Source organism: Tursiops truncatus, chromosome 14 (genome assembly GCF_011762595.2).
Source record: "Tursiops truncatus isolate mTurTru1 chromosome 14, mTurTru1.mat.Y, whole genome shotgun sequence".
In the NCBI taxonomy this organism is placed as follows: Eukaryota; Metazoa; Chordata; class Mammalia; order Artiodactyla; family Delphinidae; genus Tursiops; species Tursiops truncatus.
Window position 1 is genome coordinate 69321074 of NC_047047.1, and position 18813 is coordinate 69339886.

At 53.7% G+C, this 18813-nt stretch overlaps 1 protein-coding gene and 1 non-coding gene across 20 annotated transcripts in view; one reads left to right on the forward strand and one right to left on the reverse strand.

Moving 5' to 3' along the window:
- The window catches only part of DNMT3A (DNA methyltransferase 3 alpha), a 113622-nt gene that overhangs the window by 11187 nt on the left and 83622 nt on the right, over positions 1-18813 (forward strand). For 16 of the 19 annotated variants that reach the window (XR_012325784.1, XR_012325782.1, XR_012325783.1 and 13 more), the window contains exon 2: positions 16572-16819. Coding sequence is in view for 12 of the 19 variants with exons in the window: in XM_073791541.1 (XP_073647642.1) it covers positions 16754-16819 (66 nt within the window). In the remaining 7 variants the exon portion in view is untranslated. Of the gene's footprint in view, positions 1-14164; positions 15062-16260; positions 16365-16571; positions 16820-16968; positions 17103-18813 lie in introns of those variants that run through there. The other 3 variants (XM_073791543.1, XM_073791542.1, XM_073791554.1) reach the window with 3 other exon arrangements.
- On the reverse strand, positions 10885-10958 carry TRNAG-UCC (transfer RNA glycine (anticodon UCC)). Its single transcript has one exon. It is a non-coding gene; the product is annotated as a tRNA-Gly (tRNA).

The window sequence follows — 18813 nt, forward strand, 5'->3', positions numbered from 1 at the left end:
TTGTTTGTTTGTTTCAAACACTGCTTCTTGCCCTAAACTTGGATATTTTGTGTCATGTGTCTTTTAAAAGAATCCTTCTACAGTTGGCCTCCCTGGTATTTGCGGATTAAAATTCAGCTGTGCCTGGTCCCTGTCTGGCGCTGAAGAGGCACAGCCCCCCACCGCGCACGCCCCTCTTCCGCTGTCTCACATGCCAAGTTTCCTCTTGCTCTTTGCCTCCCGAGAGGCCTGACCCCCCCCCAGTGGGTTTTGAGTTCCATGTTCCTGGGAAGCTCCACTTATCATGTTCCATTGACTCTCTTGTTCCCCAAACCTGGGTCACCCCAGTGTATTTGAAGAGCATCTGCTGAGCTAAATGGGAACTAGGGGAGGAGGTCAGTTCCTTGTCTCTTTTTAATGGAGGGGAGGGTCGGGTCTGTGTAGAGCTGCCCATGGCTGTGTGGAGAGCAGAGGACGAGGGAGGGAGAAGCTGTGACCCATCCAGGGCCTGGGCGGACCACGGCTAGGACCTTGCCCAGTAGCTGGCTTCTGTGCCAGGGAAAGGGGTGCAGGGCCCTGGTGGAGTCTGGGAGATGATCTCAGGGTGACCTCGGTCTGGATGGGGAGGCCAGCTTCCTCTGTGATCGGGCACACGTGGTGGCCATTGGGCTGTTTTGTGGCCCCTGTGACATGCAGCCATGGCCACGGGGAGACCTTGGAGGCATCTCTGCTCTCCGGAGGAGGCTGGGTGGGAAGCTAGCTCCTCAGCGGGGGCTCCTGTGGAGGTGGCGTTGGCGAGAAGGCCTGGGCCGGAGTCAGGCTGTGCCTGGCGGGGGATAGGGTGGGTGGGGACCACTGTCAACTTGAGTGCGGAAACCAGTGTTTCCCTGGTTGGTACAGACCTGCGCTTGCACCCCTGTCACAGGGGCACCCTCTGGAAGCTGGTGTGTGTGGACCGAGGGTGTGGTGGTGTAGTCACACGGAATGTACAGCATAATTAATCCGGCATACCCTTAATGGCATGCAGAATTGTGCTGCATGCTAATTAGGTGTACATGGTGAGCAGTTCACGTAACGTTTCTGTGATTGGTATTAGTTTTGCAGAGGCGAACTGCGCTTATGTGGTTTGTTTCTTCTTGCTGCGTTAGTTCTCTAGCACAGGCAATTCCTAGCTCTTGGAGGAATTCTACTGCAAATGTTTGTTTGTAGGGCAATGTTTTGTATTTTCTCTCAGAACAATGTTATGAATGGTTATGAGGTTCCCAAGCTGGTTTCCAAATGCCTCTTTGGCCCACACTTTAGGTGAAATGTGCGACGCGTATGCGGGGAGGCCTCGCCTGGGATCCTCCTGCTTCAGGGTCCTGGAGCCTGCCTGCATGTGTGTGTGTGTGTGTGTGTGTGTGTGTGTGTGTGTGTGTTTGCGCACACAAACATGTCTTTCTGCATGTGTCTGTGTATGTGAGTGTGCCCGTGTGGGTCTGTGTCTGTGTCTCTGTGTGTGCCTCTGACCCCTGAGGCCACAGTGGCAGGTTAAGGGTGCTGGTAAAGAGGTTATTTATTCTGGTTGCGAAGGCCCTTGCGCTGGGGGATTAGGGGAGGCCTCGCGGCATTAGCTGGGAGAGAGGACACTGGGTCAGGCCACAGCAGCCGTTCAGGAGCCAGCGAGAGCCATTCCTGGGCGTTGTCTGAAGTGAGAGTCTAGGTTTCTTAAGGACACTTTACTGGCCTTTCACCCTAATTAATGACATACTTTTTTCTTTTTGAATTTTTGCATTTAATTTTATTTATTTTTTTATACAGCAGGTTCTTATTAGTTACCCATTTTATACATATTAGTGTATCTATGTCAATCCCAGTCTCCCAGTTCATCCCACCCCCACCCCCACCCCTGCCGCTTTCCCCCCTTGGTGTCCACACGTATGTTCTCTACATCTGTGAATGAGGTACTTTTTTAAAAAAATTCATATTTATTGAGCGCCTACCATGTGCCAGGTATCACGCTAAACACTCGACTCAAATTCTGTCATATCTTAAAATAGACTCAGGAGGTAAGGACTCTCATTGTGTGGTTTGGTAAAGTGTGGCCTGCGTCTGAGCGGCAGAGGTTTGAGGTGGGTTCCGGCTGAGCCCCCTTAGGGCTGAAGGGGTGGATGAACTGCACCAGGGCCCCCGGGCCAGAGGCTAGTGATTCTGAGTTGTGCTACCCAGAACCCTGGGTTCTTCCTCCTCTCGGGCCCCCTTTCCACCCTGCAAGTGGTTTGGTTTCGGTTGGGGCAGAGAGTGAGGAGAAAGCAACCCAGGGAGCAGCAGGTAGTTCTGACAGCAGTGGGTTCTTTCATGCACTCTTGGGTGGGCAGGGACTGTGCTCCAGCAGCAGCTCCCAGACCCTGAAGACTTTTTGGGGGACCTCCTGGTTTGGGCCCGGGAGGGGGTCAGCTCTGTGGCCTGGGAGGAGTGTGAAAAGGTGCGGGCGGGGGAGCATCGCACGGATGGTATGAGGAGAGAGTGGCCCCAGGCAAGCGGGGGACCAGCTTCCAAAGGCCTGGGTGGGTGGGAGGCCGGCTGTCCCCGCTTCCCATGGTTCACAGACACCCTGACCTAGGTCCCTCACGACCCCCGGCACCCTGGGCATCTGGGGACTGGCTGAGCCTGCGGACCCCGTAGCAGGCGCACGTCCTGGCCTGGGGCAGGTGGAGCAGGGCCCTTCCCGTTGGCGCACTGCCTTGGGGAGCTCTGGCAAGCGACCCCTAGAATGAGCTTGTGGGGGGTCCCTCGAGGCACCGCAGCGCCGTGCTGGCGATGTTGCGGCTGCCTGGGAGTGATTTCACCCCCTCCTCTCTGCCTCAGGGGTCAGGCGGAACAGGGAGACCAGGGAGGGCCGGTGGCAGAAGAGCAGGGTGCAGGACATGACTCTGACCTCATCTGTTTCAGAAAACACACACATCCGTCTACACGAGAAAAGCCAAATGACTACGCAACAAACTGGTTAAAGACCCCTGGGAGGGTGGCTGAGGAGGAGCGGTAGGGGGCGGGGGTCCTGAGGGGTGGGGAAGGGGGCTGGGGGCCCTCTGGAAAGAGCCCCCCCTCGTGGAGGAGAGAATGCTGTGAACGTAGACACAAGCCTGTGGGAACAGGGGATGTGAGCTGGGGGCCTGGAATGATGGAGTCAGCTAGGCGAGGTGGGGGCCAGGTCAGAGCAGTAGGCTGAGGCCAGACTCGGAGAGCCAGCAGTGTAGGACCAGACCAGAGTTCAGATCTTACAGTGTGTGAAAATCACTGGCATCATCGGGTTTTTAAAAATAACAGCTTTATCGAGATATGATTCATATACCATACAATTCGCCCATTTAAACTGTGCGATTCGATGGTTTGTAGTGCGTTCACGGAGCTGTGCAGCCATCACCACAATTTCAGAACATTTCCATCAGGCATCGTAGGTTTGATTGAGGAAGCCGTGTGTGGAAAACCTTTGCCAAGAGGCTGGGGTGGGAGAGAGGGACACAGAGGCGGTGAGACGCGTTACAGGGTAACTGCCGAGGTCTAGACCTGTGGTCCCGAGGGCCTGGAGGGCAGGGGTGGAGAATAGGGGCCCGAGGATCAGGTGCCTGGTGCAACGTGGGGACTGAGGGGGCAGGTGGGACCTGAGTTCTCTGCGGGGTTTTGGGCTTTGGCAGCTGAGGGGAAGGTGCTGCCACCTCCACGTAGAGAGAGGAGCCACAGGAAACATGAAGCATCTGGTTCTAGAAGAGTAGGGTTTTAGGTAACTGCAAGTCATCCAGGTGGGGATGTCCAGAGAATAAAGTTGGAGGCCTTGCAGTAGGAAGTCTGCACTCATTTAAGCCCACGTATCTCAGCAGAGGAGAATCTAGGGTACAGCTGGATCACAGCGGGACCCGAGAGGGGTGCCCACTGGGCAGCAGTGAGAGCAAGATCCCAGCCAGCCAGGAGAAAGAGCAGAGGGGCCCGAGGGCCAAGAGCTTGGAGCCAAGGGGGCAGAGGGAGCCAGAGAATCCCCTTGTTTGTGAACTTGCAGGGGTCTCCTGTCCACCCCAGTGCCCAGCTTGGCAATGACACTCAATGAGGGATCGCTGGGTGAGTGCTTGAAGCAGGGAATGATTAGCTGGCAAGGAGGCTGAACTGAGCTCAAGGACGCCAAGGATGGAAAAGGCCCTTTGAAGCCGTGGGTGACTGTATCTGTCAGGGCCGACTCAGGAGACAGGAACCACATAGCGATTTGAACAGGCAAAGTTTAATATAAAGACTTATTAATGATAACAGGAGATTGGAATATTGAGAGATTGGCTAAGAAGTAAAAAGATCTGCAAAGAACACAGAAATAGCATATATGAGAACAGCAGCTACACCCAGGGCTGCCATGGAGCGCCCAAGGAAGAGGCCCCCAGGGCTGAGAACCTGGCCTTGATGCCCCTGGCTCCCTGGGTGACGGGGAAGTCACTGTGGTGCCACGTTGGCAGGACTTGCTGGAAACCTGCCCCCGGGACTCACTGGAAGTCCATCCTTCTGGGTCCCAAGGAAAGTTGTTCATGAGGAAGTATCTTGCTGGAGGTACAATGCTTCTAAACCACCCAAAAGGAGTATTGGGTGAAGCTGCTGGCTGCTCGCGACTGTCGAACACTGCTGGAGCCAGGTGCTGGGGAAGCACCCTTGCTGCAGGCCAGGCACTGGAGAAGCTGTGACTCGACAGGCCTGGCCACTAGGGGAGCCCCAGGGGCAGCAGGATCTGACTGCTGGAGAAGTTGTATACGATGCAGAAATCCTTCAAGAGCACACTGGTTCTAGGAAAGAAAACTCCTCCTCCTTCAATGTCTCTCCAGTGCCCTCTGCTGAGGGAGTTTGATGTCATGCCAGCTGGCAAAGGGGACATATTTAAGGGGCCTAGCTTCATTCTCACAGAGCAGGCAATGAAGGGTGAATAAACTAACTGGCACAGTCTGCTGCTTGGGCTGCACAGCTTGCATCTGCCCCCTTTTACACACATGTGGGCTCCCCTACCACAACCAAATAGTTGTATTTCTACCTACCAAGACACAGCTATCCTGCTTCCCGTTCTTACCCTGTCTCCCAAATGAGGCGTCCCAGCACTCATTGTATCAATCACTGTCTACATGAGCAACGCCTCACATTCAGTCACAGTCTCACTGAATATTCTGTTACCTAAAGACTAAATTGTAACGTTAACTTCTAACAACTTGTATATAAAATATAAATAATGGGAAGATGAAGGAAAAAGAAGAAAAGTGTTACCATGTACAAATAAACACACATCTATATCAAGTAAATAGAAAACATGCAAAACTACTATAGTTCTCATTTCTATATTTGTTCACAAGACCACGTTTGCCCTCCGGCTTCCTTCTCCCATTTCCCATCCTGCATCTCCTCTGCACTCAGCTGGCACCTCAGCAGGGCAGGATTCTTTTACCTGGTGGAGTGACCCAAACCCTGATTCCTGAAGGATCTGAATCCTCGGTTGTCCTGCCTTTTCTTTTCTCGGTTCCTGTAGTTTTTCATTAACCCTTACTTTGGGGCATGGAAGTTCCAAGAGGTACCTGAGAGAATCCTCTGATTCCAGAAATTATCTTCCTGGCCCAATTTCTCCTTGGTAACTAGGATCAATCACTCCAGCTTGTGGAGTAACTCCTTCCTGTCTGTTGGTTCAGCGGCATTAAGGGGGTCCCCAAAAGCCAGGTCAATGACTCGTCTTCCAGGGGAACCATTGGGGTGTCCTCTTGGCAGACAGCATTCAGAGCCCCTAAACCTTGTCAGAGATGCGGGAGTGGAGTGGGGACCAGATGCAGGGGTCAAGGGGAGAGTAAGTGAAGAGGCTCTGGAGCTGGCACGTGCGGACCGTTGTTTAGAGGAGGCTGGAAGGGCCAAGCATCACACAGGTGTGGACCGTGGGCCACCTCGGCTTGGGGGGAGGGGAGCACAGAATCAGACCCAGGCTCATGGCCGTCCAGACAGCAGGCCCCGCCAGGGTCCACATGGCTGATTCTCGTGTGGACTGTCAGCCTGGACCCTGTGCCCTGCCTCCGGGGGCGTGGGGAGCCCATCGACTGCCCCCGCACACACGACCCCGACCCCCGGCAGGGCTCCTCCTGACACCACGTTCGGAAATGCGTGCTCCTGTACGGAACTCTGTATTGGCTCATTTTGGCTCCCAAGAACAACTTCAGCTCCTTACCAGTGTCTATTTTGGGTACAAACCTTTTTTTTTCCCTCTCCTCCCTGCTTTTGGGGCTGTGTCATGGTAACCATAAGTGTGAGCAAAGGAGTCTGATTCAGCTCGGCTCTGCCAGTGTGGCCACCATAATGGCAGCATTTGGTGTGATTAAAAACGCTCACGCTGGTGGTGCTCTGGCCTCGAGGGTGGTGTGAGAGCCACAAGTCATCTTGTTGTGACTTCAAAGCCAGACAGATGGGCTTTGAAGTGGGAACAGGATGGCAGGATTGCTGGCCTGTCGCCAGTGGCTTTTGGTATTCTACGGGCAGCTGGTGATTTGGGTGGGAAGGACGTTTCTGGAAGTCAGAGTCACGGTATGATGACACGCATCTCCCTCGTGTTGAGAGAGAATGAGCAATCAGAAAGTGGCACTGGGACCTCCCCCTCCCCCTCATCCAGCCCCGGTCTTGTGACCAAGGGTGGGGGAAGATGTGGCAGATAAACATCTCTGTCTGGGAGGCTGTGATGTCTCCTCTCGGCTTTCTGCTGCCCCCAGCTTACCAAGCTTATCACCACCCTGGCAGATGCTTGGGTGGTGTGGGGCACAAGATACTCTCACGTCTTCTGTCGCCCACAGGACTCATTGGCACCTCCTCCTAAGGTCAAATAGGAAATTCAGCCGTGAGGCTGTTATCTACAGGCTGGTGTCACATCAGGGGCACGGAGAGCTGATCTGGGGTCTGTGTTACTCGTGCTCATCTGTGACCGGGTGTCGCCATGTTTGTAAGGGCTCTTAAGTTAGATGGACCTGGACTCAGAATCCTGCCCTGGGACTTTCGACCTGCACTACTCTGGAGAGGTAATTAACCTCTCCAAGCCTCAGCTTATCCTTCTATAAAATGGGAATAATAGTAGAACCAACTTCATAGACTTCATAGGTTGGTTATGAGGATGAGACGGGACAATGCATGTCCCTTAGCACAGTGCTGGACACACGGTAGGCGCTCAGTAAATAGTAGGATGAATAAATGAATGAATGACTCCCTCATCGGCAGGGCACTGAACACGATGATTAGAAGCTTGGACTGCCTGTTACCACCCTTCCCCCTGCCCTCACAGCCGACAGGCCTCACCAGGAAAGGGAGACTAACTGGAAACTTTGTTTTCTGATCAATTCCTTGGGAAAGTTAACATGTTTACAATGGTCACGTGCTAATTGTAAGAGATCATGATGAAGTGGAAAACTGTGGGCTTCAGCGGGGGAAAGACCTGGGTTTGTATCTGGTTCCTCCACCCATGAACTGTGGGACCTTAGGCAGCTTTGCTAACCTCTCCATACCTCATTCTTCTCATCTAGAAAATGGGGATAAAAATAGTCTCCACTTCAGAGGGTTGGAGTGAGGTGTGAGGATGTACAAGATGTTGAAATTGTAAAGCTCTTTTCACAGGGCCTGGCGGGTTGTAAGAATCGTAATCAGTACAAGCTCCATTGGAGTGAAGTACACTCACGGGCACTCCAGGGATGTCAACAAAGGAGAGAAAACTGTGGGCTGGGTTAGTCAGGGACTAATAACTGTTAAAATTTATTGAGTATATTCTTTGTGTCAGGCACTCTTGTTGGCATGTTTCTTAAAGCAAATAATTTTAATGTTATTTCATCCATTCTATTTTTTTTTTTTTTTTTGGCCCCGCCGTGCGGCTTGCAGGATCTCAGTTCCCTGACCAGTGAGGGAATCGAACCTGGGCCCCCTGCAGTGGAAGTGTGGAGTCCTAACCCCTGGACCACCAGGGAATTCCCTGTTAGCATTTTTAATACATCTCACTTTAATTCTCACAACAGGCCTGTGAAGTGGCAAGTGTTATTTTCCCCATTTTACAGCTGAGAAAACTGATGCACAGTTATGCCTCAGGTCACACAACTGACGCTAATACAGACAGAATTTGAACCCACGCAGTCGGGCCTCCCAGGGAAGACTTCAGGAGGTTGAGATTAGTATATGAGTCAGGACCGTCAGCCGCAAGGCACAGACTCACTCACACCAAAGTAGGGAAAGTCTCACATTACCGGGAGGTTCAGAGATGCCCTGCCTCCAGGTACAGCTGGGTCCGGGGGCCCAGACAATGGCCTCAGTGTTCCAGCGTCTATCTCCATCCCTCAGGCAAGCTTTCCCCAATGCAGCCAGCAGCTCCTGACCCACGTCCCATCACGTTAGCATCTTTCCTTTGCACCAAAACTCTCCTGGGGGGCCTCTGATTGGCCCCGCCTGGTCACACGCTCACTCTGTGACTAGGGTGAGGGGTGGGGTCGGCACAAACACCACAAAACCCCACTGGGAAGGAGGGGAAGGTAACTAGATCGAAACCAGCAAAGTCCACTGCAAAAAGGGCAGACTTCAGCTAGAGGGGTGAAGAAGGACCTGGTGCAGAGACGGTCAGATATTTTTCAGCAATTCAAAGAGAGGACTTGAGATGGAGCCGGAGGGGCTCTTATGGTGGTCACATTAGGGTTGTTTTTGATGGAGGAAGGATCTGGGTTTGTGGGCAATTATGGTTTTGTTTCTGGAAGGGGATGATTCCTCGCCGGCCCTTGTTGAGGTGAGACTGGGGTGACGATCTAGTCGGTGCTGGTTGGAGCAGGCTTGGAGGTGAGGCTTTGGGGTGATTGATTGGCTCAGGGGGTGCTGATGGGGTTGGGATCGGTGAGGAGGGTGGGAATGGTGCTGGGGACGGTGTGGTGGCAGAGGTGGGAGGTGATGCAGCAGGACGGTCTGGAGGCTTCGGGAGATGGTTGAATTGTGGGTCTTGGGTCTGAGATGGACTGATGAGCGAGCTGGGCTGTGGTTAGGGATGTGGGCAGCAATGGCATGTCGACATGCAGTTAGGGGGGAACATAAGGGAGGTGCACCATGCTGCACATGGGCTGGACTTGGTGGAAATGATGTGTTGCGAGAATTAAACATTTCGTGAGGGATGTGATGGTGGGGCGGGGAGGGAGGTACCACTTTTAGAGCGGATGATGGAACTCTGTGTGGGGGTGAGGAGCTGATGATGGGTGTTCTGTGGGACGTGACGGTTTCGTAGCGTAACAGAGGTGGAAGGACTTAGCTGCACTCTTATGGAGGAGGACGGAGGCCAAACCCATCCAATGGTTGCAGCTGGATGTAAGCCCTCATTCCCAGACCCATTCTCTCTTTTTAAAAATTACTTTTTATCTCTTCACAGTATTACATGCATATAATTTAAGAAGTAAACAGGACTAACATCTCTTCACCAAATGCAGTTGTTCCTTGTCTCCTTCCACCTTCTTCTTCTCAGAGGCACCCACTTTTACCTGTTTCTTCTAGCGATTTTGCATCTCATGGGTCTGAGTAATGTTCGTATTTTTGACTCTTCCATTGTAGACATTTTCCATTGATTTCCTATTTGGTAAATAAGAATTTAGCTCTCTTATATGGCCAACCATGGCATTCTACCCAGCCAACCCCCTCAATATTTCTCGTGGTAGACATACTATCAATAATACCTTACCAGGGGTCTTCCCTGGTGGCACAGTGGTTAAGAATCCACCTGCCAGTGCAGGGGACACGGGTTCGAGCCCTGCTCCGGGAAGATCCCACATGCTGCAGAGCAACTAAGCCCGTGTGCCACAACTACTAAGCCTGCGCTCTAGAGCTCGTGCGCCACAACTACTGAGCCCTTGTGCCACAACTACTGAAGCCCACGTGCCTAGAGCCCGTGCTCCGCAACAAGGGAGGCCACTGCAATGAGAAGCCCCCGCACCGCAACGAAGAGTAGCCCCCGCTCGCCGCAACCAGAGAAAAGCCCGCGCACAGCAACGAAGACCCAACGCAGCCAAAAATAAAATAAATAAATAAATAAATAAATAGTACCTTACCAGTGTTCTTTCAAAAATGTCTTATGCCTATAATAATATACATATATGTATGCGTGTAGCAGGCAGGATAATGGCCCTGCAAAGACAGCCACATCCTAATCCCCTGAACCCGTGAATGTGTCACCTTATGTGGCAAAAGAGACTTCACAGATGTGGTTAAGTTAAGGATCTTGAGATGGGGAGATTTATCCTGGATCATCTGGGTGGGCCCAGTGTCATCATCAGGATCCTTGAAAGTGAAAGGCAGAGGCAGGAGGGTCAGAGTAATGTGATGGGAGAAAGACTGGCCATTGCTGGCTTTGAGGATGGAAGGGAGCCAGGAGCCAAGGAATGCGCGCAGCCTCTCGAAACTGAAAAAGTTAAGAAAATGGAACCTCCCCAGGGCCTGCAGAAAAGCATGCAGCCCGCCAACACCTCGATTTCAGCCCAGTGACGAGAACCATTTTGGACTTCTGACTTCCAGAGCTGCAAGAAACAAATTTGTGCTGTTTTAAGCCATTAACTTTGTGGTAATTTGTAACAGAAGCAATAGGAAATTAATACACCAGGCAATATGTCTACATCCACATACATACATACAAACATGCATACTTATGTATGTCATGTACACATACTTGTTAAATCAACTCATGCAACTGTTCACAGCTGAGCTTTATACTGTACTACAATAGTTTCCTTTTTTCCCCCTGAAATGAATAATTACCTTGTTTCTTTTTCTTAATTGACTTTTGTCGTTTTAAAAACTTATTTATTTATTTACTTAATTTGGCTGCACTGGGTCTTGGCTGTGGCGCGCAGGAGCTTCACTGCTGCGTGTGGGATCCAGTTCCCTGACCAGGGATCGAACCTGGGCCCCCTGCATTGGAAGCGCAGAGTCTTAACCACTGGACCACCAGGGGAGCCCCTACCTTGTTTCTTTATCTGCCTTATTTTCTTTATACCTTTTGCCCATTTCTGCTACACCTCCTAATAGCTGTCTGTATGGCTTCCATGAGGGCGGTCACATCAAGTGTTATGTTTCAGTTCCATTTTTTGAGTTATCCGCTCTATTGCTCTCGGGGCGTGTGGCATAGTTAGCTGCCGTCCGGTGACTTCTTTTTGTTGTCCTCCTTGGCATTCCCTTTGCCTTCCTTCTGGTTGGAATTCCTGTTTTCTGGAGCCCATGTCTTCTTGCTTGTTTTACTCCCCCGTTTGGAGCCCATTGCCCAGGACAGGTCTTCATCTTTATCCAAATCCATTCAGTTCCTGAGTTCAGACCACAGAGTAAAAACAGCAAATGACACCTGTAGTTTTGTCAGATTAAAAAGACAGTTCAGGCTTCCCCGGTGGCGCAGTGGTTGAGAGTCTGCCTGCCGATGCAGGGGACGTGGGTTCGTGCCCCGGTCCGGGAAGATCCCACATGCCACGGAGTGGCTGGGCCCGTGAGCCATGGCCGCTGAGCCTGCGCGTCCGGAGCCTGTGCTCCACAACGGGAGAGGCCACAACGGTGAGAGACCCGCGTACCGCAAAAAAAAAAAAACAGTTCAGCGGAAGCAGCTTAAGTGTCCATCGACAGATGAATGGATAAAGAAGATGCAGCACATATATACAATGGAATATTACTCAGCCATAAAAAGGAACGAAACTGAGTTATTTGTAGTGAGGTGGATGGACCTAGAGCCGGTCATACAGAGTGAAGTAAGTCAGAAAGAGAAAAACAGATACCAGATGCTAGCGCACATATATGGAATCTAAAAAAAAAAAAAGGTTCTGAAGAACCTAGGGGTAGGACAGGAATAAAGATGCAGACGTAGAGAATGGACTTGAGGACACGGGGAGGGGGAAGGGTAAGCTGGGATGAAGTGAGAGAGTGGCATGGACTTATATATACTACCAAATGTAAAATAGCTAGTGGGAAGCAGCTGCATAGCAAAGGGAGATCAGCTTGGTGCTTTGTGACCACCTAGAGGGGTGGGATAGGGAGGGTGGGAGGGAGACGCAAGAGGGAGGAGATATGGGGATATATATTTATGTATAGCTGATTCACTTTGTTATACAGCAGAAACTAATACACCATTGTAAAGCAATTATACTCCAATAAAGATGTTAAACAAAAAAACAAAGAAAACCCCCAAAAGATACATGTACCCCTATGTTGATAGCAGCACTGTTTGCAATAGCCAAAACATGGAAACAACCTAAATGTCCATCGACAGATGAATGGATAAAGATGTGGTACATATAGACAACGGAATACTACTCAGTCATAAAAAAGAACAAAAAAGGCCATTTGCAGCAACATGGATGCAACATGAGATTGTCATACTAAGTGACAGTATTATCATGCTATCCACTAAGATTATCATACTTTCTCAGAAAGAGAAAGACAACTATCATATGATATCACTTATATGTGGAACCTAAAATAAGGCACAAATGCACCTATCTACAAAACAGAAACAGACTCATAGACACAGAGAACAGATTTGTGGTTGGCAAGAGGGAGGGGGGAGGGAGAGGGATGGACTGGGAGTTTGGGGTTGGTAGATGCAAACTATTACATTTAGAATGGATAAACAATAAGGTCCTAATGGATAGCACAGGGAACTATATTCAATAACCTGGGATAAACCATAATGGAAAAGAGTATAAAAAAGAATGTGTATAAAAAAGAATGTATAACTGAGCCACTGTGCTGTGCAGTAGAGATTGCCACAACGTTGTAAATCAACTCTACTTCAATTAAAAAAAAAAAAAAAGTTCAGTGGTAGAGGGCATGGTGGTGCCCTTCCATGGTGGAAGCACTGCAAGTTGGAGTCTTCCCTCGGATGTCTAGTGGTCCTTGGTTGTCCTTTCAGGGTTAAGAACAGGGGACTAAAAAGCTGATTGGAAGCTGGCTGACTTGCAGATCCACATTGGCTGACCTAAACAAGCCATTTGGAAACCATTTGGGTTCTGGTGTCAATATCTGTATCCTTAGGCCTTTCTTCTTGCACTGGTAAGATTCCCCAGAGAAGAAGGTAAGGTCTGGCTGCCACTATTCTAGGAGCCCAGTGGGGGACTAGCCTGGGGGACTCAACCTCAGCGTTGAAAATAACCTTCATCTCCTTGGTTTTTGTTTATTACTCTTGCTGTCAAGGGTGCTTGTCGACTCTCTGCGCAAAGACCCTCTGTTTTGTGCTCTCTGGAGAGTAAATCTCAGACTTCTGGGGGAGGTGGATTTAGGGATCTTACTTCTTTCATTCGATCCTTTTTATTTTCACACATGCATCCTCTTCACCCCTGGTCCCGGAGATACATGGTGCTATCATGCCACGTGTCTTTAAAGGACTCTGTTATGAATCACTTGTCATGTGCTGTCTGAAATTTGCCTGCCACAAATCTGCTTTCCAGACCCCCACATCTTGTTGGTGGTGTCTCCTCTCTGTTCAACCCAATCTTGTGACTTTATGTCTTCTTTATTTTATTTTTTTTTGGCTGCACCATGTGGCATGCGGGATCTTAGTTCCCCAACCAGGGTTCGAACCCGTGCGCCCTGCAGTGGGAGCATGGAGTCTTAACCACTGGACCACCAAGGAAGTCCCTTTATGTCTTCTTTAAAAAAATCTTTCTACTACATTGGATTTAGAAGGTAGCGCCCTTGGGTGTGTAGAATCAAAATCCCATTCCTTTTCCACAGCAGTTTTGTAACTGGAGCGGTGAGGATGGTGACCATGTCAGTCGCGATACCAAGACATTTTCATGATAGGATTCCTCAAAACAACTTTTTTTAAGTTGTTCTAAAATTATTCATGGCCACTGTGGATGTTAGCAGTATGAAGGAGAAACTAAAAGCTGCCTGTTGTGGGGGTAGGGCTCTTGGCAAGGGTTTTTATTTGGTGGTGGTTTTGTGGTGCAGCCCTTGGCATGCGTGAGGAGGACGCTTTGGTGCCAGGAGCAGCAGGGCCGTCATGTCACGGTAGACACACGCCGCTGTGTTGGGACCGTGGGCCCAAGAGAAGGTCTCTTCCCTCGGCAGGACTGCTTGGGAGAAGAAGGAAGCTTCTAAGGACGGGCGGGAAGCGCTGTGTTCAGGCCTAGAACTTGGCCACCACGGTGGGGCAGGTGCGGCCCTCTGGAGCTGTGCAGTGCATGGCCTGCCCAGCCATGTGCTGGATGGTCTTAGACGATGCTGGGTGGCTTTGAGGGACACTTACTGACAAGTCTGTTCCATTGAGTTACACAAAGGAACCAAAAGACTGACCCAGGTCAGCTGTGTTTGCTGTGAGACAGCGTGCAGCTCATGTCGGAGGGGTGAGCAGAGGAAGGGGCGGAGGAAAGAGCCTTTCCTTTCCTTTCCGGGGTGTTTGCCGTCGGGGTCAACACCCTGCGATGTTCTGCGTTTCCCTCCTGCTTCCTTCCTCTTGTCACTAGCCGCCAGAGGTTCTCTGAAAGCTTTTTCTTACAGAAGCCCCTGGATGTTTCTAGGACTCAGGGCAGCATTGAGACACATACCCGGGAGAGGGCTGTCTGCCCCTGACGTACTCTGTGCCTGGCTCGGACTCCATTCTAGGGCTCTCGGGGCTCCTGGAGATGGCCCAGCCTCGTAGGATCCTGCCCTTTGCCTTTGGGGCCTCAACAGCCTGGCAGGGCAGGGCTAGGAGACGTTCTCGAAGATCATCTAGTCGACCTCTTCCATTTTATGGATGAGGAAGCTAAGGGCCAGAGAAGTTCTTCCCGGGTTCAGTGTTCTTCCCAGCCTACCCTGCCTCTCTCAGCTTGCCCATCCTTTGGAAGATTTTGATGTGGTGGGTGATCGGGGATCTGTGCTAACAGACAAGGGGTGGGTTTGAGGGGGACTCGCGGGCTGGCTGATGACGGTCAGAAGCCTTGTGGAGTTCTGGGTTGGCCCGGTTGTCTGATGGGCTCTCGGGGTTGTTTCTGTGGGGTGGTGTAAGCTGGGGGACGGAGCTTCATAGAGACGCCCTCAGAGCCCTAGAGTCAGAGATCTGCATTCAAGCCTCTGCCCTGATACTGAAACACGGGTAAGCCTTAGCCTTTTGCAGCCTTAGATTCAATAGTAGATGGTACTAATACTTGTAGCTGCCCAAAGAGGAAGACCCGTCCCGGGCTTTGCACCGCATGGGACACACGGATTTGCTCTCCCTCCTGAACCCACATAGCAGACTTTCCTCGGCCCAGCACTGCGCCCAGCCTGGACCAGCGCTACACCTGCGGCTTCCTTAGGGCTCACCTGGTGGGGGGGTGGGGGGTGGGAGCACCTTCAGCCTGTCCAGGCTCTAACTTATGGGGCCCCTCGTGTCCGGGCCCTAAGGAGGCTCCTCCCAGCGCCAGCTTCCCCCTCCACACCCCCCCACCTCCCAGCCCAGCGCCCATCCCTGGGGAGGGGCTGCACCCGTGGGAGACCCAAGCCTGCACCTTCTCCGGTTCCTGGTTTTCCAGGGAGCTCTGGCTGGAGGGGGATGGGAGAAGCAGCCCTGGAGTTGGGGGGGTGGGGAGCGGGGGAAGCAGAACCGGGAACTGGAAGTGGAAGGGTGTGGGTGGGCCCGGATCCAGCCTGCCTCCCACTTTCCTCCTCCTGCCAGGCCCCTCCCCGTGCTGGCTGGCCCTCGGAGGCAGGGGCTGGGCCCAGGCTCCTCCTGGGGGGCGAAGAGCCGGAGATCTCTCTGCGGCTCCTCCGAACCAAGGGGGTGAAGCCGCGACCCCCCCCCCCGCCCCCGCCCCAGCTGAGGCCTGTGGCCCAGCCTTTGTTAGTTCACTGGCGAGAGGCCCGCACCTGAAGCAGGGAGGCCGAAAAGCCCCTAAAATTCAGCCATGTGCGTTCGCAGGGCCCCCTGGAGCCCACAGTTCCCCAAGGCAGGTGGGGCTGGTTCGCGGGGTGCCGGGGGAGCAGCCTGGCATCCTCCCTCGCTCGGTGCGGCTGCCGCCTCGCCCCCCGCCCCACCCCGGGGCGTCCCCTGGACAGCCCTGCAAACGCAGGCCTTCAGCCTGGCCGCAGTCCGGGTTCACCCTCAGCCTTCTCCGGGCCCAGGCGCCGGCCCTAAAGTGAGGTGACATTCATCTCACTACATCCTGTGACTGCGGCTCACTTCCTCCACGTGGTGGGGGCGGGGTGGGGGTAGGGGCGCGGGGAGGACAGATCAGAAGGAAAATGTAGCCGGCTGGGGACCTCTGGGATTTCCCGGGGGGGCGGGGGGGGGGAGGCTGCGGGAAGCTTTCAAAGGAAAGAACAACCGTGAATGAAGAGACGGGAGGGGGCGGGAGGCGGCTGGAAGTCCCACAAGTGGCGCCCACTGTGCCTCGGCAACTGTCGCGCGTTGGAGGCAGGTGCGGCCCTCCTGCCGATTCGGCCTCGGTGCCCGCATCGCTGGGTGCCCGCATCGCTGGGTGCCGGGTCGGCCTGCGCCTGGGAAAAGGACTCAGGCCAGCGGGGCCCCGGGGCCGAGGGTCTGGCCCTGGGAGCCGGTGGCTGTCAGCTGGGGCCTGGGGTGGAGGTGGCTTGCCCTGCTGACCCCTCTTCTCTTCCCCCCACAGGTGGAGCCACGGGAAGCCCAGCCCCACAGACAGCCTGAGGCCGCGTTTCACCCTCGGCGCCGGGATCTATGTTTAAGTTTTAACTCTTGCTTACCAAGACCACGATAATTCCTTCCCCAGAGGCCAGCAGCCCCCCAGCCCCGCGCAGCCCCAGCCTGCCTCCCACCGCCCAGCTGCCCGCGATGCCCGCCAGCGGCCCCGGGGACGCCAGCGGCCCCGCTCCGGAGCGGGGGGAGGAGGAGCGCAAGGTGAGCAGCCGGCTCTGCTGGGGGTGCTGGGCGCTGGACCGCGCCGCTCCGTCCTCACACGGGCCTGTAGGGAAGATCTATCTCCCTGTTTTGGTGATGAGCAAACTGAGGCTTGGAGAGGTTAAATCCTGGTGGTCAGGCTCCGGGACCCAGTCTTCAACCCCCGTCGTGTGTGAGCAGAGCTTCAGACCCCAGGCGTGTGCGATTGTTAGGGCTGGCCTTGCAGGGTCCTCACATCTGGCTTCCTTTCTGGATCGGCCTCTTACTAGCTGTGTGTCCTCAGGTGAGTCACTTTACCTGGGTTAGCTGCCTCTGTTTCCCCAGGGGGGTTTGTAGCTTTGGGGAGGCCAAAGACAAGTTCAGGGGGCTCTGTAGATGGCAGGCCTCGTGAGGGCTCCCCCGGCGGCACAGACAGCGAGGCTCACCGCGGTGCATGGCGCGCTGTGTGCTGTGTGCTCAGGGTGGCACCAGTCACAGTGGAGATGGTGATTTCCCTCCCCTGCCCCATCCCTGGCGCTGAGCAAGTGTCACTTCTGGCCATGGAGCTAGTGACCTCCTTGTTTTTGGAGCCCCATGAGGGGTGACCTCTTCACCCTTCTGCTCAAGTCCAGAATGGGCCTAAATCAGTTAGAGGAGTTGCCAGCAGACTGGTAGGTGTCCCTGCCGGCTTTCGACAGGCAACCTTGGGACCTCACCAAGCCGTGTCCACCTGTAGGCAAAGCCATTCGAATCCCCAGCACGTGGACTCTTTTTCCCTTCTGTGGAACGGTAGACCCTGCCGCCACCCTTCCAGGGAAGCTGCACCAGCCAACGGCCTTCCCGGGGCGTCCCGTCTGCCATGCCCTGGTCCCCGCAGTTCCCTCTGCCTGTTCTCCTCTCCCTGAGCGGCAGTGAGGGGTGGTGATACTTGGTGGTATCTGAGAGCTTCTGGGGCACAGTTTGTCCTCCTGGAACCAGGGTGGACACCTGACACCAGGTGTGGGACCACTGAGCGCTCTGAGGGGGTCAGCTCTGGTGATCCGCCATCAGCGGCAGTTCTGAGACCTGCTCCCTGCCCACCCTCCCGCCGCGCGTGCTCAGCTCCTTCTGGGCTTGCTCATTCTTAGAGCCAGTTTCTGCCTTCTGGGTGGTTTCCATCCATTTGGTCCTTGAGGACAGCCCTTGAAACAAGTGGGGCAAGGACAGATGGCCCTGGTTTGGAGATGAGGAAGCTGAGCCCAGCTTATCAGTGGGGGGTCCAGATGAGAGCCTGCTCTCCTGTATCGGAGTCTTTTTCACTGCCCCACCTGCATGGTTACGGACACACACACACACGCACGCACGCGCGCACGTGCGCGGATGCGTGCACGAAGCCCAGACGCCTGTCTTTCCAGCCCAGGATCCTGCAGGGTGCCACGGGACTGGGGACCGTGTATACCCCCAAGCTGGGAGGAAAGTGCGTGCTGCAGCCCACTGGGTGGGGCTCCTAGGGCTTACAGGTCAGTCCCTTTCTTTCCGATCCTGCGGACGCAGGCGGCAGCAGACCCAGACTCTGCCGCCATAGAGTCAGGGCCACCCGCACCCACCTGTGCTCTTGAGTGGCAGCTGTGGCCATGGATAATTCCCTTCCCTCCTTGGGCCTGGCTTTGCTCCTCCGTTAGATTAGGTGACCCTGACCCCTCCCCCGGTCCGATGTCCCGACTGGTGCTGACACAGCTCTGTGTCCATGCACTTGCAGTTGGTGGTCAGCTGCCCCCCGCCCCCCAGTTGGAGGAGGAGGGGCAGCCGAGCCACATTTCTCCTGTTACTGGACAGGGCTTCCCTGGGCCGCAGAGCCCCCGGCCCCTCCCATGGAGAGCCGCAGACAGGCTCTCCATCATGACAGTTCAGGACAGGGAAAAAGCACTGGACAGAGAGTCCCGAGTCCCAGGCCCCAGGCCTGAAGATGTCACTTATTGGAGATGTGGCTTCAGGCCCTCTGGGCTTGCGTTTGCTCAGCTGTAAAATGGGGATAG